Source organism: Triturus cristatus, chromosome 7 (assembly GCF_964204655.1).
Source record: "Triturus cristatus chromosome 7, aTriCri1.1, whole genome shotgun sequence".
In the NCBI taxonomy this organism is placed as follows: domain Eukaryota; kingdom Metazoa; phylum Chordata; class Amphibia; order Caudata; family Salamandridae; genus Triturus; species Triturus cristatus.
In genome coordinates, this window is record NC_140590.1 from 256,429,072 (window position 1) to 256,450,743 (window position 21,672).

Consider the following 21,672-nt stretch of genomic DNA (forward strand, 5'->3'; position numbering starts at 1 on the left):
GTGAGAGCAGATAGCAGGGGGTGGAGGAGCATAGAAGGAAAGAGAACAAGCTGAAGCCCGGTAACTGACGAGGAGGGAGGGGGAGAAGGGAGGGGGTAGTGAGAGCAGAGAGCAGGGGGTGGAGGAGCATAGAAATAAAAGTGATTCGCGTGCTGTAAGGGTTGTAAGACTTAATGAGCCATGACAGAAAGCCAGATGGCGGCTCTGCGCATCACCACGTGCGTAACTGCAAGCTTGAGGCCAGCAAAAGCATGTGGTCGGACTTTTAAAATCCCACTTACTAAATGTCTTGCCAGAGCAGCGCATGCGCTGGCTCAGGCGAGCCCTAAAAAGGTCTTGGATAACAAGAGAGCTGAACATCCATAAATAACATATACATATATACATAAGGGGCTTTGCCTAGTCCTTTTCATCCATTGGTTGGTTCACCTGTTATTCACATTTTACTTCTGCGCAGCACAGCAAACAGCCATTAGCTCTCTTCTATTGTGAGTGCTGGTGCATTTTACTTGATTGCATGTGCGCATCTGCCAAAAAAGAAGTGTACTTTAGTACCGGGGCTGGTGGGTCATCAGTTGACATTGCCAAAGCATTTGTCTATTCATTGTTTATTCTTTTTCATTTAGTTATCCTTGAGTGTTTAAACTATATCTGTAGGTTAAATTAACTCAAATGGAATAGTAAACTTTCCTTGCACAAAAAATAATCATATATTCATGTGATATGCATTAAAACGAAAACGGGTCTCTAGACCAATTTTAAGTACGCTTGACTGCTAGGTAATACCCGTAGAATTATGTCATTGCTAATTATTTTAATTTATCATTTTTATTACAAGGAATGAGTATCATGTGTAAATGACAACATTTGTTCTTTTTATTCTTGTGCCATATACTTAGAATAAAAGTGAAACAAGCATATGCAATGCAATCGGTCTCCAATTAGTGAAAGTTAGAGCTATTGGCGTTGTAATTCAGAACGTTTTTGAATATTGTTTTGTGGTTTGCAACCATAGTGGCAGGCACATCCTAATACACTCAGCGGGACCGCCGCCTTACCGGCGGCCGGTCCCAGAACCGCAACAATGGCAGATCGTAATGAGCCCCTATGTACGATGCTAAACACGATCCACAACTCTTCCAGTCCGCCCTGTGGTATAACACAGAACTGCAGCGTATCCCCTGAAACTTTTTTGATTACAATTGGAAAGGCTGATATTAATCCCTTCTCGGTATCCAAAAACAGTTATTCCAAGGTCTATAATTTATTCTTCTGATGTAAGCTAAAAAAAATATCGGTAACATTTCCAAACAGTTAATCGCTACTGTGCTATAAATGAAAGAATATCTGTTCCAGTTGAAAGGAAAACGATAGTCCTGTGAAGTTGAGGCATCACTTCCCTGATGGCATCATAGCACAGGGTTGGATTGGGGCACGCTAAAATAATCAATCAGGGAATTGTAAGCGTGCTGAGGGTCTCAAGGCCCGGGGTGGGGGGGGTCGACAGAGCTGTTTAGTCGAAGAGCCAGGTCTTGAGAGTCTTCCTGAAGGTGTTCAGGGAGGGGGCACGTCTGATGTCTGCCGGGAGCTCGTTCCAGGTCTTGGCCACGATGTAGAAGGATCTCCCACCTGCTTTGGCTCTGTGGATGCGAGGAGTTTAGGCCAGTGTGAGGTTGGCTGAGCGAAGGTTTCTTTTGGGTACGTGGAGGGTAATTCTGTCATCGCGTTATTTGGATCCGGTGTTGTGTAGGCATTTGTAGGCGTGGGTGAGGATTTTGAAAGGGACCCCACATTTGCATATTGTCTTTCCGCAAAACACTGCTTCAGCAAAATTTAATAAAAAAAAGGGGGGTAAAAAAATGCACGGATTAGTTTACACTGGTGAAATACACATGAATACAAGTGAGGCCACTTCTGCCCAGGCCCCCTGCCCCCGCTCAATATGCATGCATTAATGGGCAGACCCAGCCAGAGAAAGTGAGTGACACCTCTGCCCGTTGATAAAAGGGAGGTAATAGAAGTCCATCTGCCTCTAGAAAGGCCTCTCAGGCACCCACTGGGCCGCTGGCGGCATCGAACAATGCAGAAACCACCCAAATCGGCCCCACAGACTGCTCAAAAAAGCAGCCCAAAGCTGGAACTGGACACCGGCCCCTCGGGCATTGCCCAAGTGCCCGCGTTACCAATACGACCCTACGGAGCAGTGACGTATTCAAAAGCACTCAGAGTGGTAAACTGACAGCATAAAAACAGCTGTGAGTTCAGGCTGCAGTGCCAACCAGCCCTACTCACAGCTGAGCAGTCCCGGGGCGGGAAGAAGTTTTCATTGGTTTATGCTGTAAAAGTGGAAACAAACGCAGGGCAAGAATGGCCACGTAATGGGATGTCAATGTACTCGTCTACACAAGGCAACCATGTTGCAAGGGACCACCACGCTGTTGAGTTCATAGGTGGCTTAACGTTTGGAAAGACAGCAGGGAAGAATTTATGATAATTTGTGAATACATACTTAAAAAACAAATTCTAAAGGTTTGTACCACATTTCTATTTAGTGTATGAATTGTAAACCTGTTTGGTGTTAATAATATTTGGCAAATAGTGTATTATTACATTATTATGAAATAGCATACGAATGAGCACCTGTTACACAGAGTGTTTTGTTCTTTGGAAGGCCCCGTGTTCATAACAAGGAATGGTGAGACTGTGGAGGGTCATTGCCATTTCCTGCTCCAAGTCTTTTTTCTCGTGTTTCAGCAAGAAAGGAAGGTGTTTTCATCACGTGACACTAGGGTGAGCTGGCAGCTTCAGAAGGAAACAAGTACACTTGGCCATTGACGTTTGAGTCAAAGTACGATGTGATGACCATCTTACAGCGGGCACTCCATTAAGTAGCCACACGCCGCAAACACAGCCAGGCATTCCACCATTTTCTAGAAAACAAAACCACTCCAGTAGCATTAGAAAAGTTTGAAAAGCGAGGGAAGCATATTATGTAAATTCTTTAATACTTTAAAATGCAATATTGTAGAAACCTACCTTGATACATGACAGAAGCTTCTCCCATGTTAAGGTAAAACTTGCTCTTAAATTGAGAGCTGTTTCCTACGTACAGTCTCATTGCCAATGAAACATTCCTTTTTGAATATGGCCGAAGATGTAAAACACTCGAGAACCAAAATGTACCGGCATTGATTTAGAAGAAGGGCTATCTTGGCAAGTATACTTCACTGCACCGCCTCTCGTGGGCCTTCGCACTCGTGTAAATCATCGCTACTTGCCTCAAGTGAATAAATAAGGCGATCGAGCCTGGGGCTATGTCTGTCTAAGGGATCTTGGGTGGGTGACATCTGTTGTGGGACTCTTTTCCTAAAGCAGGCAACAGTTCCTAGTCAGCAGTAGATGTGCATAAAAAATCAAGTACCCTGATGTAAGAGCAGCACCGTTGAGGCAAACAAAGGGAGACTCCAATATGGATCCCCAGAGTGAGAGGATGTGGCGCAGCAGTTTAGAGCAGCTGACTCGGGAGCTGGGGATCCGTGTTCGAGCCTCAACTTCAGCCCAACATCCTGTGATTCTGGGAAAATCACTTGGTCTTCCCCATGCCTACACTACAATGTATTCATTTAAAAGTTAACATTTAAAAAAAGCATCGATGTCGGAGGGGTGGTGGGGCGGGCAAGCAGTGTTGTTGGAGGGGGGAGGGGGAGGTTGTGGATGGCACAGGGATATTAAGTGGGCAGGCCAATGAAGCTGCTCAAGCGAGGTAAACAGAACACATGAGCAGAGACAGGTCAACAAAAAAAGAGTGCTCTCATAGCTCTCTAAGTAAAATGATGATTAAGAGCATATGTATCAGGGGCAGTTGTCATGGGAGGATACAACAGTCCAAAAGGAGGGACTCCTAAGTATATTCGGCAAACAAAAACCAGCAGTTCCAAAGGACAGAAAGAGGAACCAATTAAGAAGATGGGCAGTCCGCCAAGCCCATATTCTGAATACAGCATGTCTCCTAAAAAGGAACCTGTTAAGGCCACATCTATTGGCGATTAAAATGCTTTTTTATATGAGGATTCTCCTTCTAACTGCCCACAATTGCTATTCATATTTCTAATGACAGTACAACGTTGAAACACCCCTTATTCTTTTCACGGACAAGAAGGAAGAGGAGAGAATGTGGCCTAATGGCTAGGGCAGTCGACATCAAAGCTGGAACTCTCAACATCCTTTGATCCTGGGCAAATCACTAAATCTCCCCGTGCTTAAGAAAACAAAAAACAAAAAATTGATGTGTTCGTTTGTAACGCAACTGGTGCTCATGTAAAGCGCTCTGATACCTTCGGGTCTAGTTTGTGCTATATAAAACATACGGGGAAAAAAAGAAGCATATTGATGGCATCACACATTCATTTGAGGCAAACAGAGCTTTTGGAGTAAACGCTGTTTGATGAATATGGTTCTGCTTACCTGCAGATGTACAGGCTGGCTTTGGCTCGATCACAGCATGTATAACCTGCTTGCCAGCTGAGTCTGCCTACATGGTGTGTCCCTTCCAGCTCTGATGGGAATGGCAAATAAGAATGCTGGAGTGTAAGTCATGCATTATTATTATTGTTTAACGTGGGTATTCATGGAATCCGTGCCTATGTAGCTCCTAAGCTGCTGACAGCACATGGTTGCAGTCTTGATGGGCTGTCTCATATCCTAGGTCACTAGGGGCCACCAAACCTGTTCTTACTCAAAAGCGGGCAAAACAGGTTAGTCATTTAGAGCTTTTGATGGATAACACCTTCCTCAGCTCAGAGATCTCTCAGTGGCTTATTGTCTTCATGTTCCACCCTTTTCCCCCTTGTATTCCCCTTGTTAGTTTAGAACATTCTACCTTTAGTGGGTGGAATGCTCTAATAGCCTTATAGCTCTTCTGCCTCGGGCTATACTGGTTGTTAAAGCTTCTTTCCCTCGTTATAGTTCCTCGCCTGTGGCTTGGGCCTGTAACTCGGGATCAGGGTCTTTAGCAACAGGTGTAGCCCTGGGCAGCGGGCAGTAAGGCTATAGTGATGCAAAAGCTGGTTTGGGGATACGCCCTCCCTGTGGTTTAACGCTCCCTCTTTAGCTGAAGGTCAACGGCGGCTCCTCCGATAAGGTGGAGGAGCATTGCCCCACTGCTTTTCAGCAGTGAAAAATAAAAAGTAAAATGATAAAAACAAAGGTTATTATCAATTTTTTTTTCCTCGCTCACTTCCTGTAGTCGAAGACAGGACGGGGCCATCTATTCAAACGTGACACATCTGCAGGAAGGAGGAGGAGGAGGAGTGGTGGCACTGCTTCAAGTGCGCATGACAGTTCGGACAGCCGTCCAAGGACGGCCAAACCGTCGCACGCACTTCGATCTCGCCACCTAAGGTGCGCTGTACAGCCGGGTGGAGAGCAAGCACAGGGTTGTGGTCCCTTAGTGAGCGCCTAACTTGGGTGCTCACACCAATCACCAGCCTAAGACTAGCATCTGGATTAGCGTAGGGGAGTCTGTGGCATACGGGGAGTCGAGGAGCAGAGGCCAGAAGAGCACCAACGATGCAGATGGCAGGTAAGCATTTTTTAAAGACTTTTTGCCTGCGCTGCCCTCAGTTGCCCCCATCCCCCTGCGCTGCCTCGTAACTTTAATGCCCCAGCAGCTGCCACTGCTAAAGGTGTACAAGTGGAATTCAATATTTTAGGTTGCAGATGTAGCACAGGAATACGCTGTCAAAAGCAAATATCACATACGTAAACCTCCATATGTGCTCTGTATATATTATCAATCATATTTGGTACAGTTAATTAAGAGGTAAGCTGTTTCTGAGACTCGTTACCCAAGTAAACAAGTGCGCTGTATTCTGGCATGAAAGATAAGTATTTTACTCCACAGGGCCCCAAAAAATCAAAATCTTGAGTGAAAGGGGTAAAACCCTCTAGCTCAGTGTGAAAAAGGAACTTTTGCATAATTAAATAGATCATTATCGGCATCTTTATCCAAGTCCAGATGCTCAGACAGGCTAGGGTTCAAATACCCTGAAGCAGGCCTGCAGCTGGAACCAGTGCCTAAGGTGTTAGTCCAGGGCCCAGCACCAGAGTAGCCAGGGCTGGATTGGATCCTGAAATGCAGGCACCAGACCTGGTTAAACACCTGCTTTACAATGGAAGGGAATTAACATAACCCGAATAATGCAACAAGGAGCCTTAAGGATGGATGGATGTGGCAGTGATTGGGCTTGCGGTGTCTGACACATCTCAGGAGAAGTGTTAGGGAAATGTTTTAGAAACACCCACTAATACCTGAAACCTGAATTATTGCAATGCTACCAGATAGTGGCCCACTGTAGAAGACTTAGGGACATATTTACAAGATAGTGATGCAGCACGGCTCTGCAAGCCATCTTGCCTTGCCCCATTGCATCATTAGGGAAGTGCAGGGATGCGTTGTATTTACAGCAATACGACGCATACCTGTGCTTTCGTCTGTGGTGGAGCACTATAGGCTGCCTGGCACCATCGCAGGCTCCCTTGCACCTTGGTACAAGGGTGCCTGCATTGCAGGGATGATTGTTTTTGTGCAGGAAGGGATACCTTGATGCACAAAAACAATAATTGATGGCGTTTTCCTCATTCCATGTGCGCTGCAGAATGCAGTACCATAGAAAATGGAAAAAACAAGGAGAAATAAAGGCATTTCTCCTCGTTGCACTACTTTTAGGCCTCCCCTGGGGAGGCGTTAGAATCTGGCACATTCCCAGGTTTACGAAACCTTGTAAATCTGTAAATGCATCAGAATCCAAGGGTGTTGCTTGGGAACACCCACAGCAACACCTATGGAACGCCCCTTTCATGCAGATTAATGCGTGAAAGGGGGACATATTTACAAGGCCATTGAAAAGCCAGTGAGGGTGGCTTTGTGTAGCCTTGTAAATATGGGCCAGCACACTGTGCCAACGGAGCGTAAACAAAAGTGACTTTCTGGTGGCACATGAGGCTTGTAAATATGCCCCTCAAGTCTTGAAGTCAAATACTGTAGAGCTACGTCTGAAAGAGGCAGGATTGAAGACCAGATGACCCCATGTTACCAGCACACCGTCTGGGCTTTCATTTAATAAAACAGTATCACCCTTATGCATCAAGCCAAAATCCAGTCGGTAAAATACCGATTCCTTATTAGCTCCCGGTATTAAGTAAAAAATACCCAATCCCAATGCATCAACCCAAAAGCAGAAATCGGTATTTAAGGAATCCTTAAATAGCGATTCTTTAAATAGGGATTCCTTAAATACCGATTCCTTAAATAGCGATTGCATTTAAGGAATCCCAAAGTGAGATTCCTTAAATGCAATGCATCAAAGTTAAAAAATTAGCGATTTCGCTAATAAGGGGAGCAAATTACCATGAAGATGAACTGCATGGTAATTTGCAAAAACTTTGAAAAATGCACTTTTGTGCATTTTTCAAAGTTTCATGTTGCGCACACACATGCCCTTAGAGCATGTGTGTGTGCAACATATGTGCACATATCATTTTCAGGGGTGCAACAGGGTGTCCTTTTGACACCCTGGCACCCTTGAAAGTGCTCCCGCTATTAGCGATTCGGTAATACCGAATCGCTAATACAGAATGGCTTTACATTCATTCCTATGGGCCTCCAAGCCCATAGGAATGAATGGGTAGGTATTCCTTATTACCGATTCGGTATTACCGATTCGGTAATAAGGAATGTTAAGGAATCGCTATTTGAATAGCGATTCCTACATGCATAGCCTTTTGCTACTCCTTATTAGCGATTCCTTATTTTTCGCTAATAAGGAATCGCAAATGCTAATGTTGATGCATATGCCCCTATGTTGTTTCACACAATGGAACCAAGACACCTGAAAAGAAACAATGACTTGTAAAATGATAGCCTATGACTGGGAAGTGTGTGTCTTGGTGGCGTTGAATCATCTGCTAACTTTAGGACTGAAGGCAGCAGTCCTTGATTTTGTGCTTGTAGGGGCATTTAGGTTTTGATTTCTTTTAAAAGATATATTTGAAAATAGCTGCTGCTAAAGGCTTGTCCATGCAATCAAACAGCCTCGTAATCCTACCACCCAGTTAAAGGCTTAAGCTGTCATTTCCCTATAACCTAACCTGGGGGCTCTCAAAAGGGAGGGAACCTTTCTTCCTGGTTGAAGGCTTCAAGGAACGTATAGCCCAAAGGTAAGAAGGAATGGGTGTAAGCATCGCTGGCGCTGGGTATGTAATAGATGAAGTGGGGAATTTGACTGTAAGGATGGACAGATGAGAATGAGGACTGGATGTTCAGAGTTGACGATGTGGGGTATCTGACTGTCAGGCTGGATTACATGAGAAATCTTGCTCTCAGGATTGATTATATGAGGACACTATGCAGTTACAGTACACTTCTGGTCCAAAACCCCATATACCTCTCTACCACACTGTAGGCTCGCCTTTGACCCTGTACAGTCCTTTGCTGCCTTCTAGCTAGGTTCTTGCTATACAAATACTGCATACATACAGGCAATCTGTTTGTCAGAAAGGATGATGATGGAACGGTGTAGGAAAGTGCCCTTTTGCATGATCACCCCCCACCTTTTGCCTGACACATGATACACTTTGACTTTGTGTGCTCTGGGTCTCTGCCAACCAGGTTCCCAGGGCCTGTGTTCTCCCCCAAAACTGTACCTTTGTACCCACAATTTGCACATCTCTGGCCAAAGGTAAGCCCCTTCTAAAAGTTACCTTGGGTAACAAGGGCACTGTGACCGGGGAAGGCCTCTAAGGGCTGCAGCATCTATTGTGCCACCCTCTAGAGGGCCCTGTACATTACAGTGGCATGAACCCTGTACCCCTACATTGTCTAAGTCCATTCTTAGACATTGTAAGTGTAGGAAAGCCATAAAGAGTATATGGTCTAGGAGTTGGTCATTACAAACTCCACAACTCCATAATGGCTTTACCAAAACCTGTGAAGGTTGGTAGAAAACTTCTCAGCACATTAAACCCACACTGATGCCAGTGTGCAATTTAATGTAAAATGTACTCAGAGGGTATCTTAGAGATGCTCCCTGAAAAACGACCAGCCCCGGTGTGGGTCCTGAATGGCTGCCCACCATTTGCAACCACCATACAGGTTTCTGGACCCCTGGATAGAGAGCCTCTGCTCTCTGGGTCCAGAACCAAAGCCCATCTTGGGCAGAGGTGTCATGCATCCTTCACCAGGATGGCCTGGATGTATATCGAGGAAGCTTCAAAGGCCTGCCGCCTTTCTAAGCTGTCCCTGCCTTTTGCTGCCCCCAGCAACTGGCTCCCACTGGTTTGGGTGGGAGAATCAGCAGGAAAATCAAGCTAGGAAGAGAGGTGTGCCCACCTTTGACAACCCCACCCCTTAGGAGGGGGAGGCAAGGTGAAGCACACATCTCAGTCCCCTCCATCTTGAAGATGAAGGGACCCATCCAATTAGGGAGAGGCCCATGCCATCTCTCACTGGAGGGTGGCATAATAGGAGGTAAACCCATCCCGACCTACACACCCCTTTAACGCCCCTAAATATAGCATTTAGGGACAACCCTGAACCTTGGCTCCTCAGATTCAAGGAAGATAAAAGAAGGACCGAAGAGCCGTGCTGACCCAGGAAGAACAGGACATCTACTGCTTTGGCCCCAGTCCTACTGGCCTGTCCCATATCTGACTTACCTACAGCAAAGAACCCAGCGTGTCCAGCAGCCCCACATAGACCCGAGGACCTGCCCTGCAACCATCTTACAGACTCTGTCTCCTGTGTGCACCTGATGCGCTCAAGCAAATACTCACCCACAGAATCCAGAACCTGGTGGCTCCACGATTCTGCACCACTCTGTACCCAACGCACACAGCCCGAGTTCGAATGGCCCAACACCACGAGGAAGTCTCCCCAGTGATTCTGACCTGGAATATGGTGGTCCTTCAAGCCTCAAGATGACTCTCGCAGCCTCAACCTGAAGGGTCCCCCCGAACGCAACTGGAACTGGTAAGAAGACTTGATTCCAGAAGACACCCCTGCACCAAATGCCACATAGCCTTGGGTTACCCAACCAACAGTGTCCAGGCATCTCCCAAGAACCCAACTTACGTCTCCAGCCAGTGGTTACCTTCAGGAAGTCTCCTTGCCCGAGCCTGCAGCCTCTTTGCCGGACCGTAGGTCTCCTTTGGAAACCACAGGGTCCCTGTTGTCTTTTTGGCACACTGCACCCGGCCACCCCAGTGGTGCAGCTCCTGTGCTTATTGTGGGCCCATACAGTGCTGACCTTAACCCCAGGAGTCTTGCTCCCACAACCGAGTTGCCTGATTGTAAGCAGTCCCTGACCGAAGGCCTCCTTAGCCCAATTGGCTAACATTGGTCCACTGTACTCCTCACCCAGCACCCCCAGTGCCGCTGGTGGTGCAACTTGAGTGCCTACCTAGACCTTGGGGAACCTTGGTCCCAACCCCTAAAACTCCCACTCATGAGACGTTTACTTACCTGTGAAACCAATAACCATTTTTCTCCCATAGGAACCCATGTTATGAGGTTTTGGGCCGAAAATGTTTTGTGTGTTGAACTGTTGTTTTGTATGGAGGAGAAAGTACCTATAACTTGAACCAAAAAAAGTCTTACTTACCTTGTATTGTGAGATCCTTCAATGTGGTATCTAGTCATACCACCCTAAGTAATCAATGCAATCTGAAAATAATCTAAAAGTATTCTAAAACTAATTACTGTGGGCCCGATTCACAGAACTAACTTAAGACAAAATCCTAAACTTACTACTTTTGGTATTCACAGAAGGCATTTCGTAGTAGTAAAGTTAGGATATTGTCTTAAGTCTTTCTTAAGTCTTTCTTAAGTCTTTCTTAAGTCTTTCTTAAGTCTTTCTTAAGTCTTTCTTAAGTCTTTCTTAAGTCTGTCTTAAGTCTGTCCTAAGTCTGTCCTAAGTTTGTTTTAAGACTCTCTTAAGTCTGTCTTAAGTCTGTTTTAAGACAAAATCCTAACTTTACTACTACTACTAAATGCCTTCTGTGAATACCAAAAGTAGTAGGACAGACTTAAGACAGACTTAAGACAAACTTAAGACAAACTTAAGACAAACTTAAGACAAAACTTAGCACAGACTTAAGACAAAATCCTAACTTTACTACTAAATGCCTTCTGTGAATACCAAAAGTAGTAAGTTTAGGATTTTGTCTTAAGTTAGTTCTGTGAATTGGGCCCACTGTAATTTAAACCGCTTTTTGAAGTCATACCAACCTGTAACAAATGCAAATCCATTCTCAATTGCATTTCTGTGTAAAGGTTTGCAATTGAAAATACATTTTACCTACCTGTACCACGTCCTGCTTGGTTTTAGAAATACAATACATGTGTACTTTTTTTATACTTACCCAGTTGGTCTGTATTCTGTCTCAGAGTGTGTGTAATCAGTCCTGAGTGAGTGAGTGAATACAATAAATGCTTAACACACGCTCTGGATAAGTCTAACTGCTCGCCCACACTACCACAAAGAGTTGTTAGTTCTTACCTAATTTATCCTCTGCTATACCTCTGGGGACTCCCTGGACATTGTGCACACTGTACCTTACTTTTGTATAGTATATACAGAGTCAGCTTCCTACAGATGGCTGATGTGAGAATCAGGGGTTAGCAAGGACAATGCATGGCTGTCAAGACTGATAATGGATGCAAAGGACACTCAAGAACAACCAGGTAAAGGATTTGTCATATTAATGATGTTTAGCAGAGCAGATGATGTGGGGAGAATAAAAATCGGGTTAAATTATGTAGAGAATCTGACTGACAGGATAGATGTGTTAAGTAATTATGCTGTGGGAATGATAATGTAGAATTTTAAGCTGTTGACAAGGATTGTGTGGGAATTGTGTAGTCACAGCCGTTTCAATGTCTTCAAAGCTTTAACTCCTTATCTTTCCCCAGTCAACAGACTTAGTGCCATAGAGTCTGCCATCCATCGCCTCAATGTGCAATTCTATGGCATGGATGTCAAGATGTCGCAGTTTTCCCAGACCATGACTAAGCTTCGGACTAAACTTGATGACACACAGGATACACTCACCACTGTCTCTGAGATGAACAGCAGGAACCAGAGACACATAGGACAGATCGAAGGTAAGGCCTACAAGGAAGATGTGGATACAGGCTATTTGCTGATGGGAGTCGATAACGGTCTTACGCTTGTAGTTCTCATTGTGCTTGAAATACTAAGCATGTAACCTTTACCATCCTTGAAAAAAAGATTTGCATTTCAGTTGTCAAGAACTAGACATATTTTATGAGAGCGCACTCTGAGAAACCACCACCATTCTAGGGATATGATTCCCCTCTGACACACCATCAAGGAGCCCATTGGATGCGTGGCAGTCGGTCTTTCCCACTGCCAACAAACTGCCCTCCATTGTAATATGGCGGGCTGGAAATTTGCTTATGATGGCGGTGAAAACGCCACCAATGGGCTGTCGTGGCAGTCTCATTGCCATTGTAATCAGCCTCCAAGTCTCTGAAATAGAAGTTGAAATCTTCCAGCAGGGCAAGGTTGCGGAATGTATCTGACTAAGTCCTTTCAAGGCCGTATAGCTGTGGGACGAGGTCCCCCTTAAGCCATGGTTTTGGCAGGAAAAGCTCAGAATAGGAAACATTCAAATTTCAGAGCCAGCGAAACCCTCGCATCGGGCGGCTAGTTTTCACATCTTCGCCCGGTCAAGATTTCTACATTTGAATTAGCCTTTTTTTATGCTGCTCAAAATCCACCTGTAGGGCAAGCATGATGGTCTATCAACAGCTGAAATTGCAAACCTTTAACACAAGATCCCGCTGGTCTTAAAAGTAAAAAAAGTTCCTAACTCCTACCTTTTCTGAGTTTCTGGAGCAGCTCCTATTGGCCACTTCTAGGTCTCCCAAGACCTTTTGGACAGTAATTAAGGGCCAGAACTCACTCCAGACAAGGACATCAACAGGGTACGGTCCAGGTCCAGTTGCTAATGGTCATGGTGTGTGTAAGGAAAAAAGGACTCTTGAAGCTTATTATGTCCTTGTAGCCACGTAGGAGGTCAGCCAGCTGACCACTGGAATTCTCTTCTTAGTTCTGGTTATGAATGGGAGCAGGGCCTGCTCTTCAGGTCTCCGAACAGGTCTCATATGCAAATCCAGTTTTCTGTTCTTCCACAGGTATAGATAGTGTTGTGATGATCTGTGGGTTAGGTGCCACTTTTGTAAGACATAGTATCCAGTGGGTGGGGATGACTTCAGGACACTACCTAATCAATGAGAAAAATGTTCCTATGGGCAAACGTCCCACTTTTGCAGCACATATTGTTTGACTTACTGCAAACTATCCCACCATGCACGATTCAATGTAGAATTCCAGATGGCACAGCACTTCTGCCTTAGAGGCGGCATACATGCCAGCCAGGGGTGTGTTTAGGGAAATGACCAGTCCCCTCCTCCTCACCTACACCAAACTGGTTATGGGGCAAGCTCCTTCTCTCACTGGCCTGGTGCCAAACAGACTACTGAGAACTCAGGAGTTGAAAAGGCTTCTCTTCCACAGTTCTCCCTTTCTACTTAACTATGAATGGGCAAGTCTCACTCTAGTCTCTTTTAAGTTAATGAAGTAGCCGAACCATCCCAAGCAGCCCTTCCTGGGTGGATAAGTATCGCATACCTCACACCAAAGTCTTCCTGACAAAAGGCCTAAGACATTGTTTCTGCTCCGGGAGCTGATTTCACACCTCATTAAGGGAAAGAACTAGCAGGACCATCTGCCAGCACAATAATGTTAATTAGCTTACTGGAGGTTTAAGCATTCAGAGTCTCACTTTAAAAGAAAATTATAATACATCAGTGAATTGGATTTTTATTACACATTCAAAAATAGTGTTTGAATTATTCCAGTAGCTGGTCCCAAACCTCAGATAGCAGAGTTTTATTCTGAACTTTCTATCTTAGGACAGCTACTGCCCGTCACAGTAAAATAGCTTTTGGGGGCTAATCATTGAAGGTAGATGCCAATATAAAATTGTTGCATGTGCCTCTTTTAAATACTACGCATCCTATGCTGTGCCCTACAAGACCTGTGTAGGGTTGATGTATTTAATATTTAAAATCAGGGTTCTTTCCTGCTAAAAAGGGATCTTTTGACAGGTTCACCTGCATGTTTAAACAGGTAGGCCTGAAGCCATGTATCCTTTGGCTAGCCTAGTGGATGGCAGAAAATGTGCTACAGTCCACAGGTGACATTTAACGTTCCCATGCCATTGGTGTATTTTCTTCACAATATAGCCTAACTAGAAGGTTATGGAGGTCAGTTACAAGTTACACCATTTTACAATGTTTTAATGGTTAGGGCACAATAACTGGGGCCTGGACAGCAGTTCCCCAGTGTGTAGAGTTAAAAAACACAGCAATACCAGCCAGCAAAAAATAATGGACGACCACTCTATAAAAGATGCACCTTTTCCGGGAACTAAAATATCATTAAAATCTCCCAGATTTACCAGTCCCTGGTTACTCATTGCTTGCCCAAGCTTCTGAAACTCCGGGGGGACTGGGAGGGAGATGTGGGTCCACTGGAGGGGGAAGACTGGACCGAGGCCCTGGCTGCTCCACGGGGGGCAGCCATAGCCATACGACTTCGCCTCATCCAGTTCAAATACTTACATAGGGCTTTATTTTACACGAGTGCGCCTGTGGAAGGCGGGGCTAATAGCCTCTCCTATGTATCTTCAATGCAGTCGAGAGGAGGGCACATTCATCCACACGGTTTGGCATTGTCCTTCCCTTGACCGGTTCTGGAGGGGGGTATTTACCTGCCTCTCGGAGGTCCTGGGATGGGAACTCCCTCGCACACCGCGATTGGCCCTGCTTCATGTTATGGAAGGAATAGGAGGCAATGTCTACAAGCGGCATCTGATGCAATTGGGCTTTACTCTATCAAAAAGGGACATTGCCAGGGCATGGAAGGCGCCGAGGACCCCATCGGTGGCTGCTTGGAAGAATGGCCTAGACTTTTTCATGGGGCTGGAACAACCCATTTTTGTTACTAGGGGTGCCCACACAAACACTACAAGATCTGGAAACGATGGGCGGACTATCGGGGACTACTCTTGGATCTACCATCAGCAACAGAGGCTTACCCGTTGTGTTGACTGATATGCACATGTTTGGAGGGCGGAGGTGCTGTGTGGGGGAGGGGCCCAAGGGGGTAGATCCCCCTTCTATATTCATAGGTTTGAACCAGGAGTATGAGGACTCAGTGCGATCGGGGGGGATGGTCGGGGGGTGGGAGTTGGGGCACATCTTTATATTGTTACTTATGTATTATTATATCCACGTGAAAAATGCCAAAGTCATGATTTATGATTGGTCTGATTGTGCAGTTTTCTCTGGAGTGCAGAGCCCTGCAATATATGTGCATCTTGGCAAATAAAATTTGTTTAAAAAAAAAAAAAGATGCTCCTTTTCCAAAGACCTTTAGGGCTACATAAGTAGCACAACAACAACTAACTAATGTATTCTTTATAAAATTCTGGATGCTGCAAAATAGGTATATTTTCTATTTTATAGACTCTTCAGTAACAGTTATAGTTTAGATATGTAGACTCACTTACTATGGATGGGCAAAAAGTTATTAATGTTGAGAAGTTTATTAATATTGAATGTAATCATAGCCTCGTTTGTTGCCTGGGTCCCTCTCAATGGGGGAGATTTTCCATTCACTGTATCTCCCACCACAGCCAAAAAGGGAGTGGCGCAGAGAGAACACAGATTCCATTTAACAGAGCACGAGTTACGACAATGCCCCTTCACCCACATTCAAGCAACACCGAAAACATGGAAAAAGGGTATTTGGTGCCAAACAGATGCAAGCTCTGAAAGACAAAACTTTCCTTCTGGCTACAAACTGTTGCAGTACTCACAATAAGCACTGCCAGAAAATGCTGCAGGAGACTCAACCCCTATGGAGGGACAAAGCAAGAACTACAGTACATAACTATGAAGACTCTGCTCCAGAAGTGGCGTAGTATTCACATCTTATTGAAACATCCCTGCAGGAATGTGAAGGATCACTCTAATTCAAGAGGAGGGGGTGTTGGAAAACAGAATCTGCGAGGACTGCCATACTGATACACCATCTGAGCATTATGAGGCAGGCACATTGCACATTACACCATCTGATAAGGTGAGCCCATAGCATACAATTTGGTGCCTGGTGTACAGCCAGAACTTGCTTTATTTATCCAGCTATCTGGCAAGGAAAGCAAAAAGTTGTGACTGGAAAGAAACTATAGACATCTGCAGTCACTCAGCGACAAAATGCCAAGTTAACAGCCCACCTCAATCACTATGGAAACCAGTAATGTGAGTAGACTAAGGAACTATTCCAACATTTGAAACAAGGCGACAGAAAGAAGACCCAAGCGGTTTTTAGGGATGTAAGCTAATTGTGAACATTTTTCTGGAGCCTGGCAGCTAACCAGTGATTTAATACTCTGGCAACCCTACTCGCGGAGCATTTCTGACTTTCAGTCAGAAGTATAAAGACTTAATTATTTTGACCTTCAATAAATAAGCATTTATTCAAGCACGTGGCACAAGACTTGCTAGAATACAATTGAAAAAGGATTGAGAGATGGCGCGGGCCCCGGGGGTATGTCAGTAATACCCCCGGGGTGCCTAACAGACACAGGTAGGCCAGGGGAATAAAGCCAAGGGTCCCAGTAGAGGCCGACTTCAGGATGCGATAAACAACCTTTCTGGTAACAGCTCACGGAAGCTCAGCACAAACGCTTTTTTTCTGGTAATTTGCATGGATGAGGGCAACTTCAAAGGGTCCAATGCCACCAGTAACTCAATACATTCTTCGTTCCTTTGAACGTTCCACTCCTATCAGGGGAAAGCAGAGGTTATTTCATGAACAGCTACAGAAGATAATCTCAGACTAATGTGTGTGCTACATGTGGCCCTGTATGTATACTGCAAAGAAATGTCACAAAACCAGGAAAATGGACCACACAATACTGGCCACCTCGGCCTCCTACAAGACGAGTGGAGAAGCCACTGAAGAAAGGTGCCAATGAAGAAGAACTCTTGCAACAAGAGGTCAGGGGGTAGTTTCTGTTTAATTTCGAATTACCAAGAAATGCGTTAAATTGCACTTGATTTTCGACCTGTAAACCATAAATCTTTACATATGCACTGCTAAAATCAAAATCATAGTGTTGTAGGACATCACTGTCCTGGATCAAGAAGGCAGCCTGGCGATGACTGACTCAAAAGTACTGTATTTCCATGTTTTTTTATGCAATAGCAGCAAGGAAAATACCTTTGTTTTGTTGGTGGTGGAAAACAGTATCTATTCATGGTGGTGTCATTTAGAATCAAGTCTTCTCCAAGAGTGTTCATCAAATGACTGCTGGTTGTGGTGGCTCACCTGTCCCGCATAGCTGTTCATGTTTGGCTGTTTAGTGAAGCAGAATTCATTTCAGGAATATCAGGGCAGCAAAACTGTACCATCAAAACTGTACCTGTTTGGCTTCAAAGTCACCCTTTAGACACTGTGCCTGAATCCCACTCAACTGAAGGATTTTTGAGAGTAGATAATCAGGCATATGCAACTCTGATAGCAGAGGGCTTACTAGCGTTACCTGGGTACCACTTACTAGGGACTTGCAGGTAAGCTAGCTACTTCCAATTGGGCATAGCCAATTAGACATACACTTTTAGGGTCAGGGTGGTAGCACTGAGGACGAGATAGCAGGCCTCAGTGCACCTTCAAAGACGAAAAACCAACAGCCTTGGTCGAAAAACATGGGGGTGACCATACAAAAAGAGGCATTTCCTTACACTGTCCAATATGACACAAGTTCTATTTGTTCCAACTTGGTCCAGACAGCCACGGTTCTCACACCTGTTGAACATGTCCCATACACAGAAAACAGACAATGAGTACACAGCTTCCTACACTGCATCAGGCCCAAGTGAGGCAGACTGATCTTAGTCCCTGAACCTAGTAGCATGGATCATGAAGTCTTAGAATTCAAGTACTGAAACCTCACACATTAGGAGCTTAGAACACGTACTAGTGCTGCATGGCAGATGTTCAGCAAAGTATAAGCGCTTTTGTAATTTCTTGTCTTCGTAAAATGCAGCACAATTCTCATCCTAAATGCAAACTTTCCTACCTTACTTGAGACCTTGCCAGTGGCCTTCTTAGAGATGTTCAAGCGTACTCACCCAGCCCGACACACCCCATTACATCTCGCCGCACACGTTGAGCATGAATATTACCACTGATTGATCCAATTCACATTTATTGTATCCACTGCATTAATATAATGGTTGTTTTCTAAGTGTAATTAGCTTAATATTCAAATTAATTGAATTCAGTGCCGACATCCATTTCCACTAATACATAAACACTGGATTCTTCTCTCATCAAAGGTGTTTCCACATTTCAGCTCCTCCTGACTATAGAATGCCTTCTTTCTCTCAACCCTCATGGAATCTGTAGACAGAGCGGTACCAACAATGGATGTACAATGGGCTCTCATGCATAGGACACAAGACGAAACCGAAGACTGCAAACTGCTGTGTTATTTGTTAAGTAAAAAAAATGCTACACAGCAGAGCCAGTTGTGACCAACAAAGAAAAAGTATCTTTAGGATTCAACAGCAAATCTCGTCTCGCCATAAGCCGGGTGCAGCGTGATCCGCAGTTTATGCATTCGCTAAATATTACTTTAATGACATTTAGACGAGCCAGAAAGCAGCAGGACAGACTATGCTAAAACCCAGTTTTTACCACCTGCTCCTCATCCCCACTCCCTTAGACTGCCGGAAACTGTTTTGCAATTCAGACATAGCACGTGAATCTGGAAGACCATCACGCTGCCAAAGGAATGAGGAAGTGAATTATATAGAAGCACTGATAGCAATAAAGGCAGACCCTAATGTTCAAAAATCACATCCAAGGATGAAAAATGAAGGGGTTCAGCTTGCATGGCTTGACTACACCCCCAGCTGAGGCCTATCTGCATGAGACTCTGAAAGTGATTACCAACACCCATCTTTGCATCCTTTACATATTCTCATCCTTGCATCCTTTGCGTAGTCTCATCCTTGCATGCTTTGAGTAGTCCCGTCCTTGCATCCTTTGCGTAATCTCATCTTTGCAAACCTTACGTAGTCTCTTCCTTGCATCCTTTGCGTAGTCTCACCTTTGCATCCTTTGCGTAGTCTCATCCCTGCATCCTTTGCGTAGTCTCATCTTTGAATCCTTTGCGTAATCTCATCCTTGCATCCTTTGCATATTCTCATCCTTGCAACCTTTGGGTAGTCTCATCTTTGCATCCTTTGCGTAGTCTCATCCTTGCATCCTTTGTGTAGTCTCTTCCTTGCATCCTTTGCGTAGTCTCATCCTTGCATCCTTTGAGTAGTCTCATCCCTGCATCCTTTGCGTAGTCTCATCTTTGAATCCTTTGCGTAATCTCATCCTTGCATCCTTTGCATATTCTCATCCTTGCAACCTTTGGGTAGTCTCATCTTTGCATCCTTTGCGTAGTCTCATCCTTGCATCCTTTGTGTAGTCTCTTCCTTGCATCCTTTGCGTAGTCTCACCTTTGAATCCTTTGCGTAATCTCATCCTTGCATCCTTTGTGTATTCTCATCCTTGCATCCTTTGGGTAGTCTCATCTTTGATTCCTTTGCGTAGTCTCATCCTTGCATCCTTCGAGTATTCTCATCCTTGCATCCTTTGCGTAGTCTCATTCTTGCAACCTTTGCGTAGTCTCATCTTTGCATCCTTTGCGTAGTCTCATCCTTGCATCCTTTGCGTATTCTCATCCTTGCATCCTTTGCGTATTTTCATCCTTGCATCCTTTGCTTAGTTTCATCCTGCATCCTTTGCGTATTCGCATCCTTTACATAGTCTCATCCTTGCATCCTTTGCGTATTCTCATCCTTTGCGTAGTCTCATCCTTGCATCCTTTGCGTAGTCGTATCCTTTGCGTAGTCTCATCCTTGCATCCTTTGCATAGTCTCATCCTTGCATCCTTTGCTTAGTTTCATCCTGCATCCTTTGCGTATTCTCATCCTTGCATCCTTTACGTAGTCTCATCCTTGCATCCTTTGCGTATTCTCATCCTTTGCGTAGTCTCATCCTTGCATCCTTTGCGTAGTCGCATCCTTTGCGTAGTCTCATCCTTGCATCCTTTGCATAGTCTCATCCTTGCATCCTTTGCTTAGTTTAATCCTTGCATCCTTTGCGTAGTCTCATCCTTGCATCCTTTGCGTAGTCTCATCCTCGCATCCTTTGTGTATTCTCATCCTTGCATCCTTTGCATAGTCTCTTCCTTGCATCCTTTGCATAGTATCATCCCTCACACATATGCTTTCACCCAAACTAGACTTGGAGCTGTTTGAATCCGTCTGTCCACAGCGATAGGAGTGACGTATACCTGAACAAGAACAGCTGTCCCCCCCCCATCCGAGGACATGGTTTTCTTTTGAAGAATGTCAGGGTGTGTTTCAAGGATCCTCTTAAATGCTGCAAGCACAGTTCTATCATCCAACTCTTGGGTTTTTCAAAACTGTCCGACACCCAGTGCACCTCTTATTCTTGGTATCTTCTTTCTCTCGAAGGCCTGCCTTTCTGAAGTTAGTACTCAAAGCTATTCTCAGTAACAGACGGTTAATCTCAAGATGTTACCTTTTCTCTCTTTGTTTTTAGGTTGCTTGAAGGGACGGAGGTCCTCCAGACGGTGCTACCTTCTCTTCCGACACTTTGAGAGTTACAACACTGCCCAGACACTCTGCCATGGCAGAGGGGGTAACCTGGCCATGCCTACTGACCAGGAGGAGTATGCCACCCTGGCTAAGTACATCCATGATACTTTGTACCCCTTCAATTGGCCGGTCTGGATTGGAATAAATGACCAGCGCTCCGAAGGAATGTACCTGTTTCAAAGCGGCCACCGCGTGTCCTTCTTCAACTGGTTTAAGGACCATCTGGTGACCCAGCCTAATGGTGGTGCTCTGGAGAACTGTGTCTCGGTCTCCTCAGACGATGGCAAGTGGTGGGACAATGACTGTACCAGGAGGATGTACTATGTGTGCGAGTACTGATTCTGTGCTAGGACAGGAGGACGAGGGCAAGATAAAGGCATATGCCACAGACAGCAAGACAAAGCAATGTCTTCAATGAAAAGTTGCGCAACGTCCTTCTATTGTAGGAGCTGGAATTGTTTTTCCGATTAGTTTTCTGTGTTTCCCAGGCACTAATGCATGAAAGTAGGGCAGGTTCCCCTTTTAGTACTATATAAAATGTTGTAGAGCATCATTCTGTCTGCATTGTACATTGTCTTCAGATTATAAATATATTACCTTAGCTAGAAAACAAGCATTATGTTTATGTTTGAAGGGTTGTCAGTGAAGGGGGTAACCTCAATGGTTGGGCGGGAGACTAATACGTTGTACTAATGAGTGGTGAACGTTTCCTTTAATCACTTCTGCAAAAACTTAATGGTAGCAAAGACTGCAGCTAAAACAAACTCTTACCTTAGAGTACCTTGGAAAAAAGTATGTTATCACAGCTTGAGTTCTAGCTTTTCACCTCATTTAGAAGC

The 21,672-nt window shown here is 44.8% G+C and overlaps 1 protein-coding gene across 1 annotated transcript in view; it reads left to right on the forward strand.

Annotated features, from left to right (window-relative positions):
- CLEC11A (C-type lectin domain containing 11A) overlaps positions 1-21,386 on the forward strand; it is a 53,462-nt gene extending 32,076 nt beyond the window's left edge. The window contains exons 3-4 of the mRNA XM_085616132.1: positions 11,969-12,160; positions 20,778-21,386. Coding sequence (XP_085472258.1) covers positions 11,969-12,160; positions 20,778-21,172 — 587 coding nt within the window. The 3' untranslated portion in view covers positions 21,173-21,386. The remainder of the gene's footprint in view (positions 1-11,968; positions 12,161-20,777) is intronic.
- The last annotated feature ends 286 nt before the right edge of the window (positions 21,387-21,672 follow it).